This window comes from Myripristis murdjan, chromosome 9 (assembly GCF_902150065.1).
Source record: "Myripristis murdjan chromosome 9, fMyrMur1.1, whole genome shotgun sequence".
Classification (NCBI taxonomy): domain Eukaryota; kingdom Metazoa; phylum Chordata; class Actinopteri; order Holocentriformes; family Holocentridae; genus Myripristis; species Myripristis murdjan.
In genome coordinates this window covers 4552437-4570930 of record NC_043988.1, presented here as the reverse complement: position 1 = coordinate 4570930, position 18494 = coordinate 4552437, and the positions used below count along the sequence as shown (strand labels likewise).

General features: G+C 39.2%; 1 protein-coding gene across 1 annotated transcript; it reads right to left on the bottom strand.

The window, feature by feature from the left end:
- Positions 1 to 1176: 1176 nt before the first annotated feature.
- Positions 1177 to 17248, bottom strand: arrdc1a (arrestin domain containing 1a). Its single transcript, XM_030059369.1, has 8 exons — positions 17064 to 17248; positions 13661 to 13771; positions 11748 to 11798; positions 7606 to 7760; positions 6789 to 6971; positions 5384 to 5560; positions 3846 to 4425; positions 1177 to 2637 (listed from the first exon to the last, which is right to left on the bottom strand). The coding sequence occupies exons 1-8, from the start codon at positions 17179 to 17181 to the stop codon at positions 2600 to 2602; spliced, it is 1413 nt and encodes a 470-aa protein (XP_029915229.1). The 5' UTR covers positions 17182 to 17248; the 3' UTR covers positions 1177 to 2599.
- Positions 17249 to 18494: the final 1246 nt, after the last annotated feature.

Genomic DNA, 18494 nt, shown 5'->3' with positions numbered 1-18494 from the left:
CAGCTTAATAAGGAAAGAATATCATGAATATTGGTAGTTGACAGCAAAACTACTCAAAATAGTGTTTGGTTTTACTAATTTAATTTAAATATGAATTATTTTCCTCTCTGTGTTGAGTTTCTCCAAGAAACAAAGGTGAGACAAAAGGTAAGAAAACTCCCTCTGACTCCCTGCGCCCAATGAAGCGGTCCAGTGCGGTCCATCGGGGTGAAGCGAAAACGGAAGTTAGCAGGAGTGAGAAATCTTTGCCTTGTTAGATAACAAAAGCCGCCGCGCTCCAGTGAACGCATTTGCACAGCAACTCTAATATATTTCGGTGTAGCTTTAAGCACAAGCCGCTTTAAACATACAGTAATTCAGGGAATACGTATTTATTTCCCCCCTGAAGCGATAGACTGCACAGCAAAAAAACGGGCCCACGTGTATGGCATTTTATATTCCCTGGTATGCTATCTAACATGTAGCAGTACTGTGACCAGCAGGTGGCGTCCTTCTACATCTATCCATGTCACCATTCACTGTGATCTCAGGCTTTATGATAGGAAGGGAACCACATGGACTTTCAGGCAAATAATAAAACTGTTTATCTAACATCAGTTATTCAGCTTGGATAGCATTCCCAAATGTAACGAGGATACTGGATCTACAGTGGCCCTACTTTAAATACATTTGGATTGGTTAAACTGAGAACCTTTATTTTGTGTCTCCAAAGTTGTTTCATTGTCCCACTTCGAGACAATTCTTTGTTCCCAATTTTATTTATGTAAGTAAACCAATTATAATGAAATGCAAAAATTACGTTTTGTTTTTGTTTTTTTTGTTTTTTTAATCTTTCAAATCTTTCTGGCAGTGAGGAAACTTTGCTGAGTCACTGTGACAGCCAGTTCTCATTTACTACATCACAGTCCTGATCTGTTCTGATGGCCCATTTAACAGAAGAGTTTTAAAAAAGAAATAAAACAAAGAAATAAATACATCTAAATACATCTTTGACAATGCAACAAATAGATCATGTTTAACTTTTTCATATCCAGTGGAGTAAAATCATGAAAACCATTAGATTATCAATTTCTAAACATAAGTATACAGTATCTGCAGTAAGCAGACCCAATATGTTGCTATCTTAGGAAGTTGAATATAAGCTGAAGCTAATTGTTAACGCCCGAGTCGAGAAAATGAAATAATCAAAAATTTTAATTACTTAACAGGATTTAACAGAGTAATGGACGGCAGCTGTCCATTGGCAAACATTGAGAACAATAAATAAAAACACGCTACATCTTCTCCCTACACATATGGGAGACACATTGGTTAAGCAACATTAAAGCTTTTCACAAAATCTTCTAAGACTGGACATGATGGCATGACTCGATGAAGTGAACCATCAACAATCAAATGGCAATATTTCACTGTCACACCAAATACAGTAAGTCAGAATCACAGTAATGTCTCTTTTATTTCCCAATGATAAAAACATAAAAGAAATAAAAGCTAGAAGTGATGACTAACAGGTAGAGTGCACATTCAGCAGGTGCAGAATATCTCTATATGCCTCTGAACTTGCATAACAGTAAGCAACACTACAATCAATACAACATTATGAACATAAAATCAACAGATTCATTATTCATGTTAATCAAATCATTAAACATTGCAGAAATCTGTTGCGAGCCTACACAAAATCTAAAAAAAAAAAAAAAAAAAAAATATGAAGAGTCAATCTAAATAGTGGATGAAATATGATTTGGTTATTGTGTTTTTTTTTTTTGTTTGTTTGTTTGTTTGTTTTATTTCCATGTAGATTCTCAAACATAAAAACACTTTGCACACTTGACATCACAGATGCCATCTATAGGATTTCTACATGACCCAAAACTAAGATGCATATTCATTCAAAGTGCTAAAACAGTGTTCCAAAAATAAAATTAAAAAAGAGAAAGTTGACCGTGGCTGGTTTGCTGAGGCGGGCACAGTCCAGTTTGATTTGTGACTGTTCTTGTTCGTTGGGCGGCAGTGATGGGGGTCAATTCTCTTTCAGTTCAAGCTGCAGATTTTCCTCAACATTCAGTAAAACTTGTTTATTTTACATAGTCTATTAGATTAATGACAGATCTATCATTTAAAGGGTTTCATGTCAAAACACAAAACTGAGTCCATCTCGTTATCCACGTGTCAGTTTGTCAGTGTGGAAACAAGCTGATTGGCACTGGAAACAAGTGGCGTTATTCTCATTCAGACTAAATGACTTGTAACAAGGTAATAACTTCTGATAACTATTTTAACAGGTGTAATGCATCAAAGGTGCATTATGCAAAACTGGGTCAATTTAAGTTTGGACCCTTTGCACTCAGCTGATAAAAAATGTGGGAACACATCATTTGACTCTACATGGTTCTCATTGTTGATCCAAGTCACTGATAAATTACATGCTTGTTCCACTTTTTTGTCAGCTGACAACAAGGTTCTCACATCAAACCTCAGCAATTCAGTGTAGTGCATCTTTAACATGAAATACATTTTCAGCTGAATATTTTGAATTGACTGAAATCAAAGTGTATTGACCCCCAGCTGAACGGTTTCTGGCTCTCCCTGCTGCTGTTCATGTGTTGCAGCTCTCATCGTAGGAAGGCGGAGCCTCTGTAACAGACAGGACAGACACCAGACTGTTTCAGTGTGGATATTACTCCATACACCCAAAAAAAACATTCACTTCAAGAGCACACTTTCCACAGATTATGTCAGCAGAAACAGGGCTATAGTAAATCACATTCATCTGTCTGGGGAGTGGCGCACACACCCTTTTAGTCTTATGACTCACACAGCTCAGTGAAATGGAGAAACAAACCAAACAGTTTAGCAGACAGCAGATGCAGTATAATGACTAACAGGTAATGTACAGTCAGAGGTGTATCCTACAAAAAAAAAGGTACTGATTCTTCAGTCTGTTCAATTATAACAACAGGAAACTCTGCTGCCTAATAACCAATACACTTGTTTCCATATAATGCATGGTTGATATTAATGTGAAAGAGAAGCATTGCCCTGAACACAGTGCAATACCAAGATTAACTGCTGCCTGGCGTACACCTCAAATATTATGTCAACACCAGATATACTGTGGACATAATGTTATTACTTTATAGAAGGGTTTTTTAAGTTTCATTTAACTTTTTGACTAACCTTATGTGTAACTATTTCCTTTTTCTTTTGAATTTTGTTATTATTAAAAAAAAAATAAATTGGCAGTTTTGTGGTATCTTTATAAATTAAACAGCTGTAATGCATCCCAAACATTGGTAAACGTAGTGCCACAGAGAGCAGTTTGGGCCATTTTGCACTGTAGCAAGTGTAGTGAGCAAGTGTCAACAAGAAAGCCAGATGAAACAAACCATAATCAATGAGGTTGTCTGGACAAAAACCTGTTAAAAAGCACCATTTGCAACCAGTTTTTTAGTAGATAATTCCAAGAGGTATTTCACTGTACTATGACTTGGCAGTTTTCAAAAAGATGAAACGAAGTGCCCTATTAGACTGTGTTGAAGGCTGGCAAAACACTGCAATAATGTGATAAGTTTGCCATCACTTGTGCTATGTGCAATTATAAATAATTGATATCAACGCTTTGATACAGCCTGTGCTGAAAAATACAGAACCCATCCTTTCAGAGGAATTATATCCAAAAGGACATACGCACTTTATTGAAATAAGAATAAAAACAAGATGCAGTCCCCAATCAAGCAAATGCAAGACTAAAAAGTGTGTGTATTAAAGGTTAATACTATTACTATTGCAGTCTGTCTTCATCACCTTGGTCTGAACTGTACAGTGTGAGTGTGCTGGCTAACCTTGTGGATATGCAGAGTTCCTATAGTCTGGAGGCAGGATGAGTGGGCAGGTGGCTGGCATCGGCGTGGTGCTGCTCTCAGAGAAGAAAGGTATGGTGGCCCCGGTGGACACACAGAACAGAGGTCCGTTGGAGTCCGCTGTGGAGCCGTTGGACCGCTGGTTCTGGGGGAATGTGAGGCCCGGCGCGTAGCTGAAAGCAGTGGGTGACACAGCGGCATGGGGCCCTGAGACGCCCAGCTGGGAGTGGCTCTTTGTGGGAATGGCTTCACTCATCGGCCCCCCGGGGCTCATCCCACCCACAGCCCCCTGATGGTCTTCAGCTGGAGGAGCGCTGGGGGAGATGTAAGAGGAGACTCTGGAACGAGGGGCAGCACGGGGGGCCGGTTTTGGAGCTGGGCGAGGGGGCAAGGTAGGGGTGGTGGCAGTAATGGTGGTGGCTGAGGCAGAGGTCGTCGTTTCCTTGACAGCAGAAGAGGTAGAGGCGGCTGCTTTGGAGGAAGTGTGTGCTTTTTTGTCCAGTGAGATGTTCCCTATGTGGATGGGTAACGTCAGCATGACTTCTGGAGATTTTAGACTGACCTGGGCATCCAGAGACAAAAACAGCATTTGTCACATTTACAGAGGAAAACACTATATTTATGTAACACTTTATTTGTACTGTTAATATTCAGCTAAATCAACCTAACCTTAACTAATAACAACTCAAGTCAACTGATAATTTATTGATACTAAGTTGAGTATTTACACTGCAAGTTAAGCATCAACACCGCCTCAACTGTCAAACTCAACTGATGCAAATCTGATACAAAGTTGAATATTAAAACTGAATAGTCGAAATGAAGTGTGACCTATACCTATACTTACACCCCAGTGTTAGGATCACTTCTCTTTCAAGTACAATCAACTGAGGAAGTGGATACAAAACATGGCAGACTTCTTGTATGGCAGATAAACTCTGCTATAAAAAAAGTTTTTATATCTAACCTATATTGCATGAATTGAGATGTAGAGTGGCTAAATCTTCACATTATCTATTATTTGAGTAAAAATTCCCAAACAAGAAACAGCAACAACAGCTTTTTTAAAAGCTGAAGACAAACTTTGCCATAACATGGAACAAGAAATCAAAGCAGCCATCCATAGCTTTTGCTAGACAGTAAAAGATAAATCCTGTATGTGATGCCAGCAGTAATTTGGGTTTTGAAAATGTTGAAGAGGAAGACAATCTCAGAGAAAACAGCTGTACAATCATTTCCTACCTTTCCAGCTTTCTTAACTTCCTAACATTTTCATCTTTTGTCTAAATATCCCTATCTGTATATTATGAAACTTCATATTTAGGCGCTGAGTTATATAATTTCATGAGTCATGTTTTCTAAAGGGAAACCTTTAAAAAATCCATCCTCAAAGATCATAAGCCACATCACAAAATGTGGCTTCAGCCGCAGTTAACTTCTGTTTTGAACTGACTGAACTGAAAGTTAATTGATACCAATTCAGACATACTATGAACAGACAATGACATAATGTTTCTTACTTTAATATAATATTCAATCTTTATCAGGTCACAGCCGATTAAGGAAGACTGGGGAAGAGGAGGAACAATGATTTTCTCCTTCCACTCGGCCTCTTTGCCAGCTTTCACCCCAGCACCCTCCACCTCCGCTATTGTCCTCACATCATGGGTGGGCTTCTTGGTCTCATAGGTCACTCTCTGAAACACACAGACAAGCATGAGGATCATACACATACACACACAGGAGTTGTTTCATAGTGACTGACAAAGAAAAAAATTACTCGTGCAGCTCTTATGAATTTTTAAATGTGTTTCATAGCATGGTGGGACCTGGGAATAAGTTGCTAAGCACACAGTCCAGTTATGAGAAGCGAGGTTAAGATGTCTGATTTACTTCCATGCCAAACAGGCTGGGCATGGAAACATCTTATTGCTTCATTGCTTATTGTTTTTCACTATCTCTCACAATCAAGAGTCTCGAGTGGTTTACAGGTTTGTGGTAAATTCAGACCACTTCCCCAAATCATTCTGCCTCACAATCTTCATCCATAATCATCAGGTGCTTCAATTTGTCAACATCACTGAATTTCTAGGACTTACATTTCCAGCAGCAATCATCACCCGCTGTTCTTTAGATCCATGATTAATGAGTGTAAAAAGTATTATGGCCTGTGACATCAGGTGGTATCATTATTTCTTTCCCCTGTATAAGAAACAGGCTAATGCTAAGTCAAAGAGGAAGTGGGAATATTTTGTTAAAGTGGGCGAAACAGGTTGTTCCTGCTTTTGAAAGGATGTTGAGGTCTGGGATTTTATTTAAATGACATTAAAAATAGTGCTAGTACTGCTTGCTATTTTATGAGCACAATTATGAATTCCACCAGAGTTCTGGGCAAGACCAGATTCTCTGTGAAAAATGATGTCACCAGAAAAAAACAAGCCTATCGAATTTAGTGCACTTGTTTTGTCAGCTGTTAATTTTCTGAAAAGTGCAGAAAAACTTAATGAGTCCAGCTTCATCCTAACATCACTCAGGCTGATCCCAGAGCACTGCTGCTTTTGAAACAGAACTGATCTCCAGTTATGGTAGATAATGTCTGAGACCCAGTGGATTTCCCCTCTAGAATCATACTTCTGAAATATCTGGCTAAAATGCAATGACATCCTTGCTTTCCTACTCTGTCATGAATAAATGTCACCAAAACAGATTGTTAGATTCTATTTCCAAGAGGAGCCCTGGAAAATAAGCTCCCTAAAAATTTTCCTCACAATTTTCATGCATTTCAATGTTTCTGTTCACCAAAAGTTCATCATATAAAATTGCAAAAAAAACGATGAAATTACACCCCACTCCCCCTACCCAGATTTAACTGGTTTACTGGCTCTCCTCATAAACAACTATAAGTCCATGTACCAGTGTGTTTACCTGCATAAGACTGGCCACCACAGTGCCAGTGCTCTTCCCAGACTGGTTGTGGATGTTGGCAGTCAGCTGAATGATCTGGCCCGGTGTGTAACCCTTCATGTCGCTCTGTGCCCTTAGCACTACTGTCCCTGTCTTCACCAGCAGGTAGGTGAACTGCCGGGTCACTGCAGAGGAACTGGGTTCCTGCCAGGAGAAGGGTGGGGTTACACTGATATTTGATTTGTGAAAACTGATACACATACTAATATATTTTGATTGAGGCTGCTGAGAGATGATATTTTGTGCTGATAGGAATATGGATAGATATAAGCTAGGGAACAAAATCACTCTTAAAAATGCAGGCCTTTGTGCCAAAATACACCACTTACACAGTATATGATGAAATAATCCTGTTTACATTATACAGTTTTCAGTGAAACCGTCTTCTCATTATGATTCAATCAATATGGCTTTTCAAAGGCTGATACTGATCAAATATTTTTGTACAGAAGCTGTAGATGCTAATATTCAATTTTTGGAAAAAAGATTATTTGTAGCTCCAAAAAAGGTAAGTCATTGTGGGAAAGCTTTTGGGGATAAAAGCACTTGGGAAAGTAAAAGTCTCCATTGAAAGTGAAAACTATAAAGAATGCTGGCAATTTAAAAAAATGACATAATAAAAAAACTAGAATCTGATCAAAATGTCTCATTAGAATTAAGGCTGCATCAGAAGTGTATAAGAAGTGCATGACATACTACATATGTCATGCACCAAACATTTAATAAAGGACCCATTTGGCCTCCATGTATTGGTCTTCTCCCTGTCCCAGGTGCTCACCAGTATGTCCGGCACTTCATTCAGGTTGAGGAGGCTTAGTAGGTAGAAGGGCTTCTCTGTCTTATAGTCCTTACTAAATCGTGGCGTGTCAACAAAAGCCCTCACTCTGTATATGATCCTCCCGTAGTTGCCCTCAAAAGATGTGGGAGCAGAAGCTGTAGGGAAAAAGTCAAATATGTATTCTAAAAAGAATAAATACAGTTCTTGTGCATTATAATAGGGTTCCCATACATTTTCTCCAGACTTTATCATCTTGACTGCATTGCAGGATTTTGGTCATTTTTCAAGATGATTTGCCAACTATCAATATGAATGTCAATTAGGCCACATCACCTTATAGGAGTATTATCATTTACAATATTGATTGAGTTTATAAAAGCACAATATACACTCAGTGTCCACTTTTTCAGGTCCACCTGTCCTGTCTAATGCAGTTCAGTGCAACAGCTCTGCCAAAAATTCTACCTTTTAACAAAGTTTATAATGTTCAGTTTTTATTGACATTGTGGAGCATGTAGGTGTAATTTAATTGTGTTTTATTATTGAGGTTGTGGATTGCAGAGGTCTTGTACTGGACTACATTATATTGAGAAGTGTTTCTAATTTTTTTGTCCTCCCTGTTTATATACATGAGGGGGGTCAGAATAGTAGAAACAGCTCTCAGTAAAACACAGTCCAGTCCAACAGCAGCACTAATTATGAGCTCAATGCCAAACATAGAAGTGAATGAACACCTGTGTTACAGTGACAACAAGACAAGCTGAGCATTATAGGCAGCAGGAAAGGAAACTTTATGCCAGAATAGTTGTATTGGATTGTACTAGATTATACAGGTGGTCCTGATAAAGTGGCCACTGAGTGTATTTAGTAATGCATACTAAATGCATACTATTTTGGAGATTTCTAAGCTTTTTGAATGATCAAAAATCAAAATCTTCCATATGATGAAAGTCATTTCACTACTTTTTCAGACTTTCAAGGCCTGTGTCATAGACCATCTTCACAACAAATACACTATATTACCAAAAGTATTCGCTCACCCATTCAAATGATCAGAATCAGGTGTCCTAATCACTTGGCCTGGCCACAGGTGTATAAAATCAAGCACTCAGGCATGCAGACTGTGAAACAAGACATTTGTGAAAGAATGGGCCGCTCTCAGGAGCTCAGTGAATTCCAGCGTGGAACTGTCATAGGATGCCACCTGTGCAACAAATCCAGTCGTGAAATTTCCTCGCTCCTAAATATTCCACAGTCAACTGTCAGCTCTATTATAACAAAATGGAAGCGTTTGGGAACAACAGCAACTCAGCCACGAAGTGGTAGGCCACGTAAAGTGACGGAGAGGGGTCAGCGGATGCTGAAGCGCATAGTGCAAAGAGGTCGCCGACTTTCTGCACAGTCAATTGCTACAGAGCTACAAACTTCATGTGACCTTCAGATTAGCCCAAGTACAGTACGCAGAGAGCTTCATGGAATGGGTTTCCATGGCCGAGCAGCTGCAGCCAAGCCACACATCACCAAGTGCAATGCAAAGCGTCGGATGCAATGGTGTAAAGCACGCCGCCACTGGCCTCTAGAGCAGTGGAGACGCGTTCTCTGGAGTGATGAATCACGCTTTTCCATCTGGCAATCTGATGGACGAGTCTGGGTTTGGAGGTTGCCAGGAGAACGGTACATTTCAGACTGCATTGTGCCGACTGTGAAATTTGGTGGAGGAGGAATTATGGTGTGGGGTTGTTTTTCAGGAGCTGGGCTTGGCCCCTTAGTTCCAGTGAAAGGAACTTTGAATGCTTCAGGATACCAAAACATTTTGGACAATTCCATGCTCCCAACCTTGTGGGAACAGTTTGGAGCGGGCCCCTTCCTCTTCCAACATGACTGTGCACCAGTGCACAAAGCAAGGTCCATAAAGACATGGATGACAGAGTCTGGTGTGGATGAACTTGACTGGCCTGCACAGAGTCCTGACCTGAACCCGATAGAACACCTTTGGGATGAATTAGAGCGGAGACTGAGAGCCAGGCCTTCTCGACCAACATCAGTGTGTGACCTCACCAATGCGCTTTTGGAAGAATGGTCAAAAATTCCTATAAACACTCTCCTCAACCTTGTGGACAGTCTTCCCAGAAGAGTTGAAGCTGTAATAGCTGCAAAAGGTGGACCGACATCATATTGAACTCTATGGGTTAGGAATGGGATGGCACTTCAGTTCATAGTATGAGTAAAGGCAGGTGAGCGAATACTTTTGGTAATATAGTGTATATCTGTCAACAATCTGGGCTTGACTGGTTCCATGACCTGAAAATTAACACATTTATTTTGCTTATTTTTTCCTTCCTGACTTTCTTGTCCCGCATGTAAAAGCCGCTGTCAATGAAAACATTTCTGCAACGCTTTAGATCCTTCTTTTCCAGAGGGCCATGCAGGCATTCACAAGGTAAAAACAGACGCTGCCACACATTTCAAATGGCAGATGAGGATTCACAGCAATAAAAAAAAGACCGGTTAGGTTGGTTTCACTTTCTGAGGTGTTGCTAGTCAAAGTGTGGAGAAAGTTTTGATCTGAAAATGAACACCAACCACTAAGCAGCCAAATAAAGCCTACAAATAATAAGTTGGATGGATTTGTTCCAAACTGTGTCAATGCAATATGTATAGTGAGAGCTCAAGAATATGACAACAATCTGTAAACAGGGAGAGTGGAGAAGGTGCTAACACATCACAACATTTTCCTGTAGACTGCTCAACACAAAGCTTAATTCATCATGAATTAAGTTTTTGCGCAGCGGAACAACTAACCCTTCTTTAAACAATTTTTAAATATTAAACTTATGTGAATGAATGTGTATGAATATGTGAGGTCATGTCCAGGGGGCAACATAGAGCACTAAAACTAAGCTAAACAGAGTCAAATGAACACCAGTCAATGGGATTTTTCTGGAAAATTAGCTATCTAAAAAACAATATGTTGTTTACCGTGCATTGATGAAAATGGATGCTGGTTAAGAGAATAAACATTTCTATGTGCTTAAATGAATGAAAGCTCTAAACATTTAGGAAAAAATGCTTTTTTTTTCTCCCTCTGGATATGAAACCAGTCAACACCACATAGCGTCAATGCTAGTGGAAATTGCCATCAATTTACTATTAACAGTTTCTAATTATGTCTTCAGTATTTCAATGGACTGTGTAATAATGACAGTAATAATGTTGTTACTGGCAAAAATTTGGAATCAAAAGTCATGACCATTTTATAGCATTTAGCCTCATTGAACACCATACACTCAGTGTCCATGCTCTCAGGTCCACCTGTACAATCTACTGGAGTTCAATGTAACACCATAAATGCCATAAATTCTACCTTTTAACAAAGTTTATAATGTTCAGTTTTTATTGACAATGTGGAGAAAGTGTTTATTATTGAGGTTGCAGTTTGAGGAGGTCCTGTACTGGACTACATTATATTGAGTGGTGTTTCTAATTTTCTGTCCTCCCTGTTTATATTCATGAGGAGGACAGAATAGTGGAAACAGCTCTCAATAAAAGTCCAAGCCCAGTCCAGCCCAACAGCAGCACTAACTATGAGCTCAATGCCAAACATAGAAGTGAATGAACACCTCTATTACTGTGACAACAAGAAAACCTGAGCATTATAGGCAGCAGGAAAGGATTGTATTGTATTAGACTATACAGGTGGAGCTAATAAAGTGGCCACTGAGTAGACATTGTACACTGTTTAGCAAGTTCTCAGGACTGTCCTCAATGGCTAAAAGACAGTGCTGTGCTCTTTTTTTCTGTCTCACAGCAGCCAATGGTCATGGTTCATATTTTTCTTTATGTAAGCTTTGGTATCAGCCTAACTTCATCATAAAGCAGCATAGTGTTATTTAGGGAAATATTTTTGTTCAAGGCTGATACAAATAACTACTGCTAAACCCAGATTTGTTCAACAGATATAAACTAATAGGTATCAACAGAGGAGGCATACACAATAAAGTCTATATGCCACTGTTCCAGAGCAGAATTAGGGTAAACATTAACATGTCAGGACATGTCTTCCTGCCACAGAAATGCAAAGGCAAAACACAGGAAAGAATGTGAAGCTACAAGCATTAATCCTCATCAGTCAACGCTCTTACCTGGTATGAGAAACTTGAAGGGAAAGCTGTGATCTCCCTGTTTCAGGGTTCCTGGGACACAGAGAGCACAGGTAAGCACCATCAGTGGAAACAGCTAGCAGTAGCTCAGTTGGTTCCCAAAAGGCAGGCCTGCCTCAGGGCTATATGTTAATTACAGTCCACACAGTGACTGCATGGTCACACTGAGGCATATGGGAAAAACACACAATTCACATCATCAGTCTTTCCAGATTAAATAGCTGTGTTTGCTTTCAAACCGGTGATAACTTCTGAGTCAAGTCAAATTCATTAGTGGAGAACATTTATGCAGTGATGCAACTGAAGACAAGTATTAACAGGATGGTAAACTAACCTGTGTAATTTTTCACTAAAATGATTTTTATTGTCACCATTGGGTGCTGAAATCATCATGAAACTGCAAGAAGCTGAGGTCCTTCCTACAGTATGCAGAGAGAGGCTATAAGCAGTGGTGAAAGTAGACTGAAGTTCTTGCTGGTACTACTACACACTCCTACTGCTACTACTCACAAATATGCGGGAAAAAAATAATTCCATTATGTTTGGAATCTTGGTGGAATCATTTATCATTCATCCTTGCCTGGTGTAAATGGCATCAATAAAGTCCTTGGTCTGACTGTGAAAAAATGAAAATTCAGGAACAATAAATCTAATGCATCCTTTCAAGCACTATGTGTGTGTGCACCATTATACTAACTACCTACCAAAGAGCCACAGCATTCAATATCAGACAGACAGTCTGCTGCAGCAGAAGCTGGAGTTAGCCAGTAACTAAACAGGGTTGGAAAGGCAGCAGGGTTCCATCCAACATGGTTGAAAAACCCACACATCCTTGCTGGGCACAATCTCACTGGAGCAATGTTATAAGTAATTTCTAGGAAAAGCAACTCTTGTTTATGTTGACTTAACATCAGCAGAAGTTTTTTCTTGTTAGAAATGCAATCATGACGTGTTGTATGTGGGTTCTGGCAGGCAGCTTTCCGATACTGTTTACCAGCACTGAATCTTTTAGTGGTACAGAGTACGGGGCTGTACCCGCCACCCCTGGCTATGAGTTGATTTCTCCTAAGATCGGTCACCCTGCCCTGCTGAAATGGATGACTGTAGAAATCAATTCCATTTTATTACAGTTAGTGACTTTTAGGAACTCAAACCTTGGTGGATGATGAAGATGACGATGTACTAGATGAAGAAAGAAGAAAGATAGAATAATACTAAATAATACAATCCATGCTTTTAACTGGGTTTACCATCCCTGAAAAAGAGACAAGCGACACCAGCTAAAAATGTAAGTAGAAAAACAGTATTGTAGAAAGTATAAGAAAGTATAGTTCAAGGAACCTGATCAAACTTTAAAGCACTCTATAAAGAGTGCTTTACTTTTTTTACACTGTTGCTATTCTATTACAAGGTCCCCAAGAAAAATGGCATTAGAATTTGAATGCTGTCTCAAATGGAAACAGTAATAAGGAGTATTGTTAAAATCCTTGGTTTTCTTCATTTACCTGCAAAAACAATACAGAGGGTTCTACAGTAGAAGTCAGAGCTACATCAAAAACAAAAGTCTTACCCTACAGGTTCCTCTGGTAAAATAATGTGTTTGTGAAAAACCTTACAGGCCTTGTGCTGAACATGATGAACATGTTTTTTTGTTTGTTTGTTTGTTTGTTTTTTGTTTTTTACAGCAACACCCAGAAAATCACACAGTCACAATGAAGTATTTGAAAGTCAGAGAGCTCTCTGTTCCATCACTGCCTCCTTGATCTTATCTGAATTGCCCTGATCTGGTACACCTCAACAATCTGATACTCCAAGCAGCAGACAAGCTGCAGTGTTGTGGCAGGTGTGGAGTTGCACACTGTGCTGTGTATGTTGATCACAGAATTGTCTATTACCTTTGTCTGCCATGGAAACGGTGCTGTTGAAGTACTGCTCCTCCTCCTGCCATGCTGTGTCATTTACCTTGGTGGTAATTCCACAGAAACCATTGCAGTTCACCTTGATTGCTGCAGGAGAGAATGCAAAGACATTATACTGGAATTTTAGAAATGGAAACATTTCACATATGCAACAATAATATAATTGGTTGAGTTCAACCTCAATGGGCAGAGCCAAATAACTACATTTTTTCTGTGGCTAATGTCAGACTGAAGCCAAGTAAAAAAAAACAAAAAAAAAAAACAAAAGAGTGGAGGAAACAAATTTTATGAAGCCTAATAGCTCTACTAATAGCTACTATCTTGAAAGTGCGATCTAGCTACTCTAATTTATCTAGTTTAGGTAGTTAGCCTCAGTAGCCTTCCAAGATCATCTCTGTCATACCAGCTTGCAGCTATCTAAGAGTCATAATAATGTACCTGCCCAGACAGAGGCAAAAGTGGAGGCAGCCTTGTAGATGACAGTGGTCTGTGACATGGTACATTGTGAAGGACAGAGTTCGGTGAAACATAATCACATTTTTCAAAATGGGTAACTATGCCTTTAACCCCTATTTGCTCTGAAAATAGTCAGCAGAGCACTGGGATGGGTTAATTTTCTGAATACGTGTGTGTGTGTGTGTGTGTCTTAGGTTAGATAAAAATGTACTGATTCACACAGGGAAACTGGGTCATTGTAGCAGCAAAATAATAATCATATGATACAGAACAGAAAAAACATGATACAGCACTAATACAAATACAAGAACTGTCCATTTCACCAACAGAAGAGATTACGCAGAAATGCATTGATGAGGTATAAAAATATACTGACTACAGCCAAACCAAACAGGTTTGCTACAAAGTGCTTTGCAGAGGAACAAGTCTTGTTAAAAAGCAGATGACTGACACATTGTAGAAAATGTATGTTAGCCTTTCTCCTGAATCCGCTGCAGGCTGTTGCTGTGAACAGTGTGTTCTGAGTAAACTTGCCTATGTGATACTGTAGCACTCAAATGATGCAAAGCAAATTTCTGAACAATTCAGACAACGTACTGTCATGCAACATCGTATCATATGATATGATGAGAACCATCTAAAAGCACTCTAACTCAAAGAGAAAATGCTTGTTATTATTGTTTGCTTTAAAATGCACATTAGGGTTAGACTGAAAAGGGTTTCAAAGACTGATAATCATTTGGGATTTAAAGGCCGACCATGCAGTTTCAAAGGGAGGACAGCAAACCTTGTTATGATGTGGTAAAGAATGATGAACACTACTCAGTTCTCATGGAATAGAACTTGGAAATGCGACAGGAGTTCAGGACAACTCCTTTGTCCTGTCATAACTCAAAATATAATAGCATTTGGTAAAGTTGTATATTAATTCTATGCTTTATTAGTCTTGACGTGAACCTGAGGGGTTTTAGCCGTCCTCAACCTCATCCTTTACATAAGCAAACAAAGTGGTGGGCCCTCCATTTCAAACTGCATAGTCTGAAATATTCTATTTTGTGCTAATATTCAAGATAAATTGTATCACTCTCCTTCCAAAAATACAAAAACTGACAAAGATTCATACATGATTGTGTGGAATATGGCAAAAATGTCTCATAAGAATCAGTTCAGGCTGAGGGATTCCCATGGATATCGAGTGTGTTACTGATCAATTCTACAGTAAATGTGCAATCAACCAAACCGCATCAGAAATGGTCTGGAACATATCTGACTTTTAATTAAAGACCTCTATCAGCCCTATTTTATCGGTCTAACCACACTTCTCATAAGTCCTTACTGAGAGGCCAAACCCCATTCATAATCCATCAGTGGTTGAAACTGTTGCCTGTGAGGAGATGTTTCCGTGGCAGGCGGCATTGTGAAGCCTGACAGTCTGACCAGCTTTACCTGAGGAGGAATGTAAACAGACCGGAGGACCGACAGGCTGTTTAACAGAAACTCCCCACCACACATTGCACTTGGGCTACTCACTGCACTTGTGAATGATCCTGTAGAAATGTCACATTTAAGTTTCACAGTTTTACAGTTTCACGGCTGTGTTAGCGGTGAAACTGTACTAAATAAGCTTTGAGGTGCCAAAGAAAAAGAATTACAGCTTTAGGCTCTTAGGAAAGTTAGTGTCCACTTGCTACATTCCTCACTGGTGTTTTGGTGGAATTAAAACGAGACAAAACAGGAGCCATAGCTTTTTTTTTTTTTTTTTTTTTTTTTTTAAGGACAGTCTTGTCAAAAACAATGCCAAAGATTTCTGACTATATAGTTTCATCTGAGAACATTTCCTTAATTGAATGAGTGAAACTTTCAAGTCTTTCACACTTTTCCTTTTAGGCCTGTTTCATTTTCCAAACACCACTTTATGAGAGGAAACACCGCATTTGCATGTGAAAATAAGAGCAGGATGAGGAGGAAGGGGCGTCGCCCTGAAAGGTACAGACAACTACCCTTGATCTCAGGTTTCTTTCCAGCTTGAACTCCTCTGATATCAGGGGCATACCCTGATATCAGAGGAGTTGGTTTCATTCCGACCCAGGTCCCCCTAATGGAATCATTAAAATTTCATCTGAATGTGTGAACATCTGTGAATGTATAAGAATGTGTATGAATAGTCACTTTTATGAACTCAGGTGCTTTTGTCCCATGCATCTACTGCTGCTGGAGGTGCAGGTGAACACCTGTCAGACATCTGATACAACCCCTTGAATGGAGAGCCTTTGGGATCTCAACTGTGTGGCATATTTAAAACTGAAGCACATCAACCACCAGGCCCCCAAGGACATTAACATCACTGACAGAAAACCATCAGATACACTGGAAAGCTGAAAAAGTGACAGAAATTTAGATTGGAGCCTAATTATGGGTGAATTCAACAACCCTTAAAAAGACCTACTGTCTTATAATACGCGTTAAATTATTAAAAAAAAAAAAAAAATTATACTAACATCGCAGCACAACTATAACTATAACATCCCAGCAGGAGAAGCCTGTGTTGATATAAAATGTCAACTATAGTATAAAAAAGCAAAAACAAACAAACAAACAAAACAAGATAAATTCAGTACTGATTACCACAGCAACTAGAAGGCCCCTCAGGAATTATAGGAATATCACAGAAGATAAAAGCATATGGCAAGATGTAGCCTACGATAAAACAGCTTTAATTAACATATACATATATATCACTACAGCAATTTCATAGCACTATTAAAAGGATATGAAACTGCATATTAGACTACTAACGTCACATACATTGACTACAGCTCATGTAAACCTGGCTAGGTGTTCCACTTCCTTGTTTGGTGGAGAGAGCTACTCCGAACAGGTGTGCGAACTGAGCCGAGTAAATGCGCTGTTTGCGGACTCTTACCTTTACACTGCAGCGACTGCGCCAGCTTAATCTTGAGGGTGCCTGAGATGGACTCTCCTGGACTGTACACTATTTTGTTGCTGTCGAAAGTGAGCTCAAACTCCTGAAGCTTGCCCATGTTTCCCAGGCCAGGGCGCTCGACCGAGCTTCAACTCACCTGTGCTACAAACAACAGCACGCGCCGGCCCCTCCACGTGACGTCACGACCTCATTATGCAACGGCGTCCTAACGCCAGATATTAAAAACTAATTGAGTGAAGGAAACCGGATGGAACCGGTTTGGCAAGTTGAATATGCGCAGAAAAAATGTAATCTATAGGTCAGAGTTTTGTGGGGGCCGCCAGGGGCCCTTCAGGGGGTCCCAAGCAAAATGAGGAATTGTTTAACTTCACTCTAATTTAAATACTGGTGTGTAAATTATGGATATAGTTTTCTTTCTTTTGATGTTGTTATTGTTGTTATTGTTGTTGTTATTATTTTTAGTTAGTTTAGTTTTTTATTTTGCTACTTCTCTGGAATTTATTTCGTAAATTGTCTGGTAATTTTCTTGTCTATGGATATGTCTTGTCTACTGGATATTTGTAGCTCATTTTTCTTCACATTCTGATACTTTTTTCCTGATTCTTACTAGCATTCCAGTCATTTTTTTTCTTTAGTGAATTTGCTCAGGTTTCAAAGGGTTAACTCACTAGGCATCGTTATGACTCAAAAATATGTAGGAGTGATTATTTTAACTCTATGTTGTAATCTCACCTCTTTGAATGTATGTGACAAGTAGTACACCCAGACAAGTTTGTAATAAACACAAACCAAAATATCTTCTCACATCAGAGTCCCGAGGACAAAGTCACTTGAAGTTGGGCTATGGGGCTTCATGAGAGTCAGCTTAGGGGTCCAGAAGCTGAAAAAGTTTGAAAACCTCTGATGCAGATCATTCATTCAGTTTGTAGTTCAATTTGTGGTGACTGTCGTTATTTTGCCTGCAAAATATTTCACACCATAATATATTTTTAAAATTGAAATGCAACATATGGTAAGACCTTTTAAACTAATTCATAATGAGAAAAATGCCACTTTGATCACATATGCAGCTCACCTACCTTTCCAACTTAATATATAGTTAGTAAATGTGATCAATAGGCAATGTAAATCATTGTTTGAGATGTCAACTTGAATCAAAATTGAATAACATACCATTAAGTACATTTTCAGTGTGGGTTTAACAGTTGTTTGGTTTGATGTTGTTGTTGTTTGTTTTGTTTTGTTTTGTTTTGTTTTGTTTTTGTCCAAGAATATTAGTTTGGGGGAAGTCCATCTTAATGGCAGGAGGCTAATAATATCACATTTTTCAAAATGGGTGAACTATCCCTTTATTGAACAAGCGAACCAGGTTGTTTGCCAGCTTAAAACAGATTCCATTGTGTGGAGGTG

Bases quoted from the DNA above. Each gene is read 5' to 3' on its own strand.
- arrdc1a (XM_030059369.1), bottom strand. From the start codon at position 17,181: ATGGGCAAGCTTCAGGAGTTTGAGCTCACTTTCGACAGCAACAAAATA. The intron at 7,761-11,747 runs GTAAGAGCGTTG...TTTTCCCTACAG, and splicing joins CTTCAAGTTTCTCATACCAG to CTTCTGCTCCCACATCTTTT. The intron at 5,561-6,788 runs GTAAACACACTG...TGTGTGTTTCAG, and splicing joins TGGTGGCCAGTCTTATGCAG to AGAGTGACCTATGAGACCAA.